General features: G+C 37.6%; 1 protein-coding gene across 2 annotated transcripts in view; it reads left to right on the top strand.

Annotated features, from left to right (window-relative positions):
- The first annotated feature begins 1,103 nt into the window (after nucleotides 1-1,103).
- Nucleotides 1,104-11,792, top strand: part of CLCA4 (chloride channel accessory 4) — a 37,938-nt gene continuing 27,249 nt past the window's right edge. Inside the window, exons 1-3 of one of the 2 annotated variants that reach the window (XM_074376069.1) lie at nucleotides 1,104-1,179; nucleotides 6,426-6,463; nucleotides 7,212-7,336. Coding sequence is in view for 1 of the 2 variants with exons in the window: in XM_010963307.3 (XP_010961609.2) it covers nucleotides 7,178-7,336 (159 nt within the window). In the remaining variant the exon portion in view is untranslated. Of the gene's footprint in view, nucleotides 1,180-6,425; nucleotides 6,464-7,106; nucleotides 7,337-11,792 lie in introns of those variants that run through there. The other variant, XM_010963307.3, reaches the window with a different exon arrangement.

Below are 11,792 nucleotides of genomic sequence, written 5' to 3'. Positions count from 1 at the left end.
TCCTATTCATTCTTTAAGACTCATCTTAAATATATCATTCCCTAATTCTATCGCTAGCCCTGACTTGGAATTCTTTGCTCATTCCTCCTTCCTATCATATATTTTTATTACAGCATTTATCAGATTGTATTGTAGACCTTGGTAGGTCAATCTCTTCACTAAATTGCTCGATTCTTTAACAGCAAGCACTTTCTTATCTTCTGAGCTTATCACAAAGCAAATACTCCATAAATATTCAAGGGACTGGTCTACAGACTATATGTGTGTTATATAATATGTTTTGCCCAGACAAGATTTCTTGCTCTGCCCAATTATGAAAATCTAGATCTTCTGGATTAGGAAAAGAAAATTGTAAAATATATGATAATTTGGGTTTTGCTCTGGAATTTTCATCATTTGCTTCTGTATTCTTCCACAGATGTAGAAGTTGACTATGAGGTGGCCTTCTTACCAGGAGAAGTGACATGTCCTCAAGAAGTACAGTATAAGGTTTATGAATATGGACTGGGAATCAGATCAGGGTTTCAGCTTGGTTTTGACACCTACTGTCTGTGTGATTTTGAGCAAGCTATTAAGGCTCAGTTTTCTCATTTGTAAAATGAGGAATGGTATCTACTCATGGGGTTCTTGTGAGGATTCAATAAGTTAATAGATTTAAAGAATGTCACATAGTGCTTGGCATATAGTAAGTGCTTAATAAATATTATTATTTGAGAAGTTAAGAAATGACATTCTATCTCAGAATGGATTCACCAAAAGCAAACCCTGAGACAAGGATTTATGTACAAGCAATTTGTTAAGGAAGTTCTTGACTTAAAAAATGGCAAGGGAGGAGAGAAAGCAAACAGGGAAAGAGAGTCAAGTGAGGTGCTGATTACAGGTGAAGTCCCATGGAGGTGGCACCAGGCTGATTACACAGGGATCTCTAGCATGTAAGTTACACCTTGGAACTTGTCTCAACCTGAAGCAAAGGTGCTAAGATTTCATATCTCTGCACTAGTCAGTCATTAGCTAAGGACCACCTGGGAGGATATAGGCTGCCTCTGGCTCAGAGTATAAACAGATAAAGCAGGTCTGGTAGCCTGAGGGCCATCCTCCAGAGAAGAGTTGCCAGTGTGAGCCACTGAGAGAAAAATTCCCCTGACACCAAGAGAAGAGGTATACAGGAACAGTAAAAAGGTATGAGGAGATTGGGGCGGAGCACCTACAGGGTCCACTACCATACCCCAAGGTGTAACAAACCAGGCAAAATATAGCATACCCATAGCATGATGTAGAGACATAAAGACATAAAATCAAATCCCATGTCCTTCCCTCTCCTGGCTATGCAGACTTGGACATACTTAACATCTCTGGTCTCTGTTTCACCATTTGTGGAAGGAGGAAGACAGTACCTATCTCAAAGAGTGATTATGAAAACTTAATGAGTTAATGTAAAGTTAACAGTAGGAGTATTGGACATGGGCTCTCAGTAAATACCAGTTCTCCCTAATCCTTACAGGATTCCCTAATATACGTAAAGAATGGATTATAGAGATCACTATGAACAGACGAATCTGTAAGTACTTAAAGTTCTTAGGGCAAACTTTCTGTTTAAAGCAATTTTGTTCAAGGGATTTTTTTTTCTACTTACGGCTCTTCCAATTCTTCTAATTACATGAACAGAAATTAATTTAGGAGTCATATGTTACAATATTTCTGTAGCATCTGCTAACTTGGACAACTCCTAAAGAGAAAGGAGTATCTTGAGCTCAGAATACAGCTGGTGTAGCAAATAGCAAAGCAGCAGCCAGCGAGAGGATGGAGGGACTGGCTCAGGGGTAATGCGGTGGAAGCCATGAGAGGTGGTCACACTGGGCCAACAGTCAGATGTTCTGATTCGAGCTTTGCCACTTAGTCACTTATCTTCCTAGGACATGCTGTCAATCACAACATCAGTGGTTGAGCTAGATGTCTCTCAGGGACCTTCCAGCACTAAATTCCATTATGAGGGTATTCAAAACCTCAACTCCTCAATTCTGAAATTTGGAGGATTTCCTGTGTAGAAAACCCTGTTATTATCCAAAGGGTACGAAGTTCAGAGAAGGGTAGGGACAGGATGGATTGGTCAGGGAACCCTTCATAGGAAGTAGAGTTCAAGGCAAATATTGAAGAATAGGCAGGAATTAGAAAAATGAATGTGGTCAAGGATATCATGGTGGAAAGTAAAAATAATTTTTCACAAAAATGTGAGTAGACCCCATTGATTAGAGGGAAAGCTTTATTACAGGTAGTGTTGGGAGATAAAACTGGAAACTAAAAATTGACCAGATTGCGATGTGTTCTGAATAGCTAGTGAAGGACTGTCCCAATCTAAAGATAATGATAATCTCTTGAAGGATTAGAGAAGGGAAAGATGGCATTGTACATTAGATAATTTGGTAACGCGCAAGAATTGGAGCTGGAAAATCTGTTGGCTAAGAATTCTGTAAGAAGACTGTCAAATTGCTAGGTTATGAGATAAAAAAATTTGAAAATTGAGGGTTTTATATCATTTGGTTGGTTTTGTAAAGAGATTAGTTGAACAGGGCATATAGTTCCTCTAACAATGAGAGAAAATGAAATCATCTCTGACTGTCCATCCTCGTGGAGAACCTGTAGGGAGGTAGACTTCCTTTTGTTTATATAAGTCTATATAACTCCTTATAAGCATAAATACCTTTCCTTAACAGGTGTGAATGTGCAAGTTTGGGAGCAGGAGAAGGAGAGAGCTAAAGTACTACTTTGCAAAATAGAGAGGTTTTTGAGGTTCTAGGAATTTAACAATCCTGAAATGAATGAGTGAGAAGCAGAGAGGGAGGGAAGAAAGGGGAAAGCTGGTCACTAGTAGGAAGAAGGGCCAATAAGAACCCTTTATTGGTGAGATCTTCCAAGAATATACAAGAATATGTGATTTTACATTTTTCTCTATTTAATTAATGCATTAGGCTCTAAAATGACCAACCAACCAACCAACGAACCCACCCCAGCCATTTCCCTATGAGAGTTTGGAACTAATTTGGAAACAGACATGGGAGTCAGACAGATCATCAAAATATTAGCTATATCAGTGGCAAAACTGCACTAAGGTAAATATTACTGGACCTGAAGTCACAGTTGGGATTTCTGATGCTTCTCTCCAAGTCTAGAACTCAGAAAGACACTCCCTTTACTACCACAAAACAGTCTGCAAAGCAGATACTTATCTGACTAGGTACAGAGGGAACCACAACCACAACCACACCTAAATTCGACACTAGTAGTAGGGAAGGAGAGACTGGTTTCCAGATCTAGCTCTGGAAGGCAGGACAGGATTCTGACCTCATGTGTGCTTAGCACAAGGAATCCAGAACAGAATGCACACACTGTGGACAGGGAGATCCAAAAAAGAATGAGGAAGGAACAGTCTCAAAGGATGAATTCCAACCTATGTATTCCCCAAGTTCTGTGTTAACAGTAATTAACTCATAATAATAGAAATTCTGTTGCCTTCAGAAGATTACATAAGGGTAACTCAGCTTTGCAATTCAGAAATAAGCTCTTTTCATTTTTTAAAATGAAGATATTACAGATATCATTCCTGCCAGGAAATCAAAAGTGAAGTCATAAGCCACATGCCTGCCTCCATAACAATAATCCAAATCCTCTTCTCATAAAGAAAGAAAATGGCTGTTAACAGTCTTATCTTGCAACTGACTCATGATTTTAAAGCCCCATGACAGGAAACCTCTGTGTCATCACGGTAATCAGAAACCTGACTCTCCCTGGAGAATTCAGTGTTGTTTACCCAAATTCCCAGAGAAGAGAAGAATCTGGGATGGAATGTTAGAAAGAAAAATAGAACATAAAATTAATATCGCATTTTCTTAGCCTGGCATACTGATTTCTCTGTGAGAATGTAAGAAGCCATTAAATGCTCATCACTAAGGGAACTCTTAAATTACAGTTAATCTATGTTACAAAATTATACTCAATATTTAACAAGAATAAGATAATTCTATATGAACTGCTGTATACCAGGTTTTCTAACCTCACGCATGTGCATACTAATTTCAGGATTATTGCCATGTTTATGTACCCATTCTGTTATTTTTTAATGTATCTTTAAATCAACTCACTTGGAAAAAATTTGGCATCATTTTAACTGTAGTATCTGTGAAATCGTGAGTTTGATGTGTCGTATAACAACTAAATTTTTTCAAAGCTCCTTGGTCCAGTAATGGACAAGGAAATTAGAGCCCTAAGTGAGGTTATTTCCCTAAGCACAATTTCATTTAGACTGACTGAGTACAGACCTTTTTGATTTTTGACCAGCCAGCCTCTACCCCAAATGCCTACCAGAGGTTGAGTTGATGGAGACAGTGGCTCTTATAGCTGGGGCTGCCAACTGGGAACCTGGAAGAGGCTGACTAGTTATGGATGCTGATGGCTCTGAGACACCAGAGCAGTTCCTCACTTTCCTCTTTACAAAGAGTATTAGAAATTCAGCAAAGGAAGAGAGGGTGTGAAGAAAAGGGAACCTTCCTACACTGTTGGTGGGAATGTAGTTTGGTGCAGCCATTACAGAAAACAGTATGAAGATCCCTCAAAAGAACTAAAAATAGACTGACCATATGATCCAGCAACCCCACTCCTGGGTATATATCCAGAGGGAATTCTAACTTGGAAAGATACATGCACTCCAATGTTCATAGTAGCACTATTTGCAATAGCTAAGACTTGGAAACAATCTAAATGTCCATTGACAAATGACTGGATAAAGAAGTTGTGATATATTTATACAATGGAATGCTACTCTGCCATAAAAAAAGAATAAAAGAATGCCATTTGCAGCAACATGGATGGACCTGGAGATCATAATTCTAAGTGAAGTAAGCCAGGAAAAGAAAGAAAAATACCATATGATAGCACTCATACGTAGAATCAAAAAGAAAAAAAAAAGACACAAATGAACTTATATACAAAACAGAAATAAGCTTGCAGACATAGTAAACAAGCTCATTGTTACCAGAGGGGAAAAGGAGTGAGAAGGGATAAATTGGGAGTTCAAGATTTGCAGATACTAACTACTGTATATAAAATAGATAAGTGACAAGTTTATACTGTATATATAACACAGAGAGCTATATCCAATATTTTGTAGTAACCTATAATAAAAAAGAATATGAAAACAAATGTGTATATGACTGAAACATTATGATGTACACCAGAAATTGACAAAACATTATAAACTGTCTATACTTCAATTTAAAAAATGGGAAAAGGAGATAGATGAAAAATAAGTTAAAGGTGTACAATTATCTTCAATAACAAAGAGGTCCCTTTTTAGGCCCCACAAAGCAACACTCCTTTCTATGCTGCCAGAAACAAGTAAAGGGACACTGTCATAAATATTTGTCTATTTTCATGGGGCTGCATATGCCCAGTATTTCAAGGGAGCTTTTCCTAACTCCTCTGGTAAAGATGAAGGATCTCTCTTCCAACCTTCCAACCAAGAGTTTCCTGATTTTATTGAGGGAGTAATGGCATCTGCTCAAAATAACCTATATATCCCCCAAACATTAGAGAGGATCTTTCTTCAACATTTCAAAGACTTTAAACAAATTTTTCTTTAGGCATTGTGATATGTTGTTATTTGGGGTTAAAATGATAATGATTCACTAATTCAGTCAGTCCATCTGTCAAAAACAATTGCCTGAGCACCACCTCTATGGGATGAGAGCACACGTGGTTTGCTTTAAGCCCCTAGGCTGGAGTTCAGGGAGAAGTAGGGGGCAGTAGGAAGGGAGGGCAGGGCCACGCAGGGTGTATTTGTATGCCCAGTCGCCTACCACCTCTAGGTAATTGCCGTTTCCCTGAAGTGGCCAGTGTAACAGCTTCATCCTGTATCTTGCTCAATGTATTAATTCTACGAATGTACGATTGTCCCATAATATTCCTGAGAGAATGGAAGGAGGGTGTGGGATGCTGCCTAAAAGGGCAGAGTCTAGACACCTGTGATAAAATCTTTACCTTGATAAAAATCTCTTGCTTATTCAGAATGCAACATAGGTATCCTCCTACTTCAATTCTTAATTTAAAGATATTTTCTACTATTCTGTTTTTAGTTCTCTTTTGGGTTCTGATGAGCCCTGGCTCCTTTTGCTTTAGGACTAGACATTCTTGATTCATCACAACCCCTAATCTGACCCCCTTTCTCCACTTTAATAAAATCTTATATTATTTGCCTTACAAAACAATATTACCTTATTGTGAAGTGATTACATCTATGACTCTGGAGTAAGACTATTCAGTTCAAACACTGACTTTGCCATTTACTAGCTATGTGATCGTGGCAAGTTAGTGAAACTGTGTGCTTCAGTTTCCCCATTCATAAAATGAAGATAATATTTATACTTACATTACAGAGTCCCAGTGAGGATTAAGTGAGAGAATCTCTGCCCTGGTAAGTACTGAATAAATATTAACTATTAGTATTATTCACCCTTCCTTAGTAATAATCAACACACACCAGACTTTTTTGATATACTTGGGTAAAAACAAATTCATTCTTTACTGGACAGGATTTTTAAAACATTTATTCTAATTATCAAATCTGCCTTAGTTTATCAGTCTTTAAAATTTTTAATTTAGGTTTCAAAGTCATCTTACCTAATTGGGTATTATTTACATTTAGCAATCTTACATTCTCTTCTATTATTTATACCATTAGTAAATAATCTAAATAATAATTAAATCACTGTGTAAAACTGAATAATAAAATTAGCATTACTGTTTCTATTAATTTCATTATGTGATTGTATTTATTTTCACATTGTACTCTTCAGAAAATACAAAGTGTATGTCTGTACAGAGGAAATTAGTCAGAATTAGAAAGTTTATAAAACATGTTCCCAAAAGGAATACAATGTATTTTATAAAAAGGTTTGGATTTTTCTATGACTCAGAGCATTTTCATAATAACATACAATAAAATGACTGTGTTAACTGAAGTCAAATATTTTCCCACAAACGTAACATTGATCTTTGTACAGTCAATGTCCCATAATTTGCCAACATTGATAACGTTCAGGAATATATATACATGGAGAGATTAAAGGTGGAAGAAAAGCCTCTTGAAACAACCAACACTGGAGCCAGGAACAACTCAAGTGAAGTAATGGGCTTATTCAGAAGTTTTGTCTTCCTCTTAGGCCTATGCCTGCTGCAGAGGTCCAATACTTCCTTCATTCAGCTGAATGACAATGGTTATGAAGGCATTATCATTGCTATAGACCCTGCTGTGCCCGAAGATGAAACACTAATTGAGCAGATAAAGGTAAGGAAGAAATGGAATTTCTTCTGTTTGAATTGTAGAGGGAAAAATGGCAGTTATTAATTATTGTGGAAACTTCCCAGTACTCCAGGAAGCTTAAAAGCAGCATAATTCAGAGAGGATAAAGCTGGAATGGGCAGTGGGAATTGAAGGTTCTAGACAGGGTCCTACCCTGTCTCACTATAAGACCAAAGGCCAAAAAGCACAGGGCTTCCCTGATTCTCAGTTTCTTAATCTGTAAATTAGCAATTGGACTTGTCTGTTCCTAAACAATTTATTGAATGCCTGCTAATGGCATGCCAGGATAAAGAGCAGTGAATTTTTAAAATCTCCCGATCTCCTGCAATATATATTCTTCTCAGATGATGTAGATACAAACATGTCCATATATATGGTAGTAAGTTGCTATGGAATAAATCAGCAGAGGGGGATAGGCAGTGTTGGTGCAGCTGGGGTAGGAGAAGAATGTGGGTTACTGTTTCATGCAGGTAGTCAGGGAAGGTCTCACTGTTAATGTGACATCTGAGCAGAGGCCTGAGATGAGGGAGGGAAGAGCCCATTGAAAACCCGGGGGAGGAAACAGTAGGTGCAGTAGCATGGCGGTGACAGCATGCTTGATGTGACCAAGGAAAAAACTGTGAATGAGCAGGAGGAAGGGTGGGAAGAGCTGAAACCAGAGACGCAGCAGGCCCCAGACCACTGGAAAGATCTGGACTTTTACTCTAAGTGACATCAAAATCCATAGAAGGGGAGAGTTGTCTCTCTCGTGCTTATTCTGGGGCCACTCTGTCAGCAGTGTTGAGGAAACACTGTAGAGGGTTTTCCATTGTCACATCTGGTATAAGCTCTGTTGCAGCATAGAGGTTTAGAAGGGCATCGGGTAGGAAGCTGTCATAAGTGACAGGTGCTGGTGGCTAGGAACAGGGACACTATGGTAGAGATCACTAACATGGTGTGATTCTGAATGTGTCCTTTGTCTATGAGGTTATCATAGACAAGTTTGATGGTGGTTTAGATGTGTGGGGTAGGGGAGGGGAGGAGGGAAAAATAAAAGTCAAAGAAGTCTTCAAGGGTTTTGGTCTGAACACTTGAAAGTATGGAATTATTGATTGAGAAGGGAAATACTCAAGTGGAGAAAATTTGGCAATTGAAAGATCAGAAGCTAGTTTGGGAATTTTTGACTTTGAGATGCTTATTAGATAATAACATGGGTTGAGATAGGAATGTGAATTTGGTAGGGGGAATATGGGTGGAGATAAAAATTTGGGAGGGAGTCATCAGTGTGTGGATGAGATTGCAAGTCATGAGAATTGAAGAATTCACTAGGAGGGGCAGATAGAAAAGAGAAAGGCTCCAGGACTGAACCCAGGACTGTGATATTTAAAGTTCCATCCAACTATAACATTCCACGTAATAAAGAGACTGGTATTATATTATGGCTGTGTAGTAGTTTTCCCTCTCGCTGACATCAACATTTACTAATTCCTTACATTCAATTCCCCCACTGCTGTGTCCTTGTGCTCACTGTTTCAGTCTTCTGCATCGGTGTTGTTATCCATCAGAAGCCAATGGGCTTGACCTGAGTGGCGAGCAGGTGATTCAATGGCTGCTATTTATCATTTGTTCTGTATAATCTTAAGCACGGTGGCGTTCACTTATTGATATCTTTTGAATTCCAGGAAAATATAGATTCCTTTACTGAAGAACACAGGCTTGAAGAGCAGTTAATATTAGCTAATTCTGAATGACGGCTTTTTAGTGTCCAGGAAGAGCTGATCAGTGTCAAAATTCTCTGAACCTCAGAAATCAGTATTTGGAAAAATTTGTAAGGGAAAAATTTAGTTAAAATCATGGTCTACTGAATATACAAGTAAAAGTTTGATTTCTAGTAAATATTTCTAGATTAGAACAATATTTCCTGACATTTTCTGGGTCTTTACAAGGTCGTTGCATTAATATTATCAGGAAAACTTGTGAAATACCTTCATCCACATTGCACAGAAGAGAAAACCTGGATTTAGAGAAGGAAATAATTTTTCCAAGGTCACATTAAATCATACAATCAGAGCTGACATCCAGCACATGGGTTTTGAAGGCTGACAGGTCTGAGTTTGCGTTCTGGCTTATATAAGATGACAAAAATCACTCTTTTTTGTAATTGATGAACAAACTTGTGGAAATAACATTACCCTGAGGATACTATCTGACCATATTAAGATTTATGTTTATGTTGAATTGACTCATAATTCATAACCTGAGTTTCAATTGTCAACTTTCTTTTTTTTTTGAGGGGGTGTGCCCTTATTTTTAACATTTTTTATTGATTTAAAATCATTTTACAATATTGTATCAAATTACAGTGTACAGCACAATTTTTCAGTTATACATGAACATATATATATTCATTGTCACATTTTTTTCTCCGTGAGCTACCATAAGATCTTGTATATATTTCCCTGTGCTATACAATATAATCTTGTTTATCTATTCTACAATTTTGAAATCCCGTCTATCCCTTCCCACCCTCCACCCCTATGGCAACCACAAGTTTGTATTCTATGTCTATGAGTCTATTTCTGTTTTGTATTTATGTTTTGTTTTTGTTTTTTGTTTTTTAGGTCCCAAATATGGGCGATCTCATATGGTATTTTTCTTTCTCTTTCTGGCTTACTTCACTTAGAATGACATTCTCCAGGAGCATCCATGTTGCTGCAAATGGAATTATGTTGTCTGTTTTTATGGCTGAGTAGTATTCCATTGTATAAATATACCACTTCTTCTTTATCCAGTCATCTGTTGATGGACATTTAGGCTGTCTTCATGTCTTGGTTATTGTAAATAGTGCTGCTATGAACATTGGGGTGCAGGTGTCATTTTGAAGTAGGGTTCCTTCTGGATATATGCCCAGGAGCGGGATTCCTGGGTCATACAGTAAGTCTATTCCTAGTCGTTTGAGGAATCTCCATACTGTTTTCCACAGTGGCTGCACCAAACTGCATTCCCACCAGCAGTGTAGGAGGGTTCCCTTTTCTCCACAGCCTCTCCAGCATTTGCCATTTCTGCACTTTTGAATGATGGCCATTCTGACTGATGTGAAGTGATACCTCATTGTAGTTTTGATTTGCATTTCTCTGATAATTAGTGATATTGAGCATTTTTTCATGTGCCTATTGATCATTTCTATGTCTTCCTTGGAGAATTGCTTGTTTAGATCTTCTGCCCATTTTTGGATTGGGTTGTTTGGTAGTTTCTTCTTAAGTCATATGAGCTACTTATATATTCTGGAGATCAAGCCTTTGTTGGTTTCATTTGCAAAAATGTTCTCCCATTCAATAAGTTGTCTTTTTGTTTTACTTATGGTTTCCTTTGCTGTGCAGAAGCTTGTAAGTTTCATTAGGTCCCATTTGTTTATTCTTGCTTTTATTTCTATTGCTTGAGTAGACTGTTCTAGGAGAACATTTTTGAGATGTATGTCAGATAATGTTTTGCCTATATTTTCTTCTAGGAAGTTTATTGTATCTTGTCTTATGTTTAAGTCTTTGATCCATTTTGAGTTTTTTTTGTGTGTGTGTGTATGGTGTAAGGGAGTGTTTTAGCTTCATTGCTTTACATGCTGCTGTCCTGTTTTCCCAACACCATTTGCTGAAGAGACTCTCTATTCCATTGTATATTCTTGCTTCCTTTGTTGAAGATTAGTTGACCAAAAGTTTGTGGGTTCATTTCTGGGCTCTCTGTTCTGTTCCATTGGTCTATATGTCTGTTTTTGTACCAATACCATGCTGTCTTGATGACTGTAGCTCTATAGTATTGTCTGAAGTCTGGGAGAGTTATTTCTCCAGCCTCTTTCTTTCTCTTCAGTAATGCTTTGGAAATTCTAGGTCTTTTGTGGTTCCCTATAAATTTTATTATGATTTGTTCTAGTTCTGTGAAATATGTCGTGGGTAATTTGATAGGGATTGCATCAAATCTGTAGATTGCCTTGGGCAGTGTGACCATTTTAACAATATGATTCTTCCAATCCAAGAGCATGGGATATCTTTCCATTTTTCAAAGTCTTCTTTAATTTCCTTCATCAATGGTTTATAATTGTCTGTGTATAATTCTTTCACCTCATTGGTTAGATTTATTCCTAGGTATTCTATTACTTTGGGTGCTATTTTAAAGGGGATTGTTTCTTTACTTTCTTTTTCTGTTGATTCATCGTTAGTGTAAAGAAATGCAACTGAGTTTTGAATGTTAATCTTGTAACCTGCTACCTTGCCGAATTCTTCGAACAGCCCTAGTAGTTTTTGTGTGGACCTTTTAGGATCTTCTATATATAGTAATATGTCATCTGCATATAGTGACACTTTTACCTCTTCTTTTCAAGTTTGGATCCCTTTTATTTCTCTCTCTTGCCTGATTGCTGTGGCTAGGTCTTCCAAGACTATGTTGAATAGGAGTGGTGATAGTGGGCAGC

Source organism: Camelus bactrianus, chromosome 13 (assembly GCF_048773025.1).
Source record: "Camelus bactrianus isolate YW-2024 breed Bactrian camel chromosome 13, ASM4877302v1, whole genome shotgun sequence".
Classification (NCBI taxonomy): Eukaryota; Metazoa; Chordata; class Mammalia; order Artiodactyla; family Camelidae; genus Camelus; species Camelus bactrianus.
This window is presented reverse-complemented; position numbering and strand designations above follow the sequence as displayed.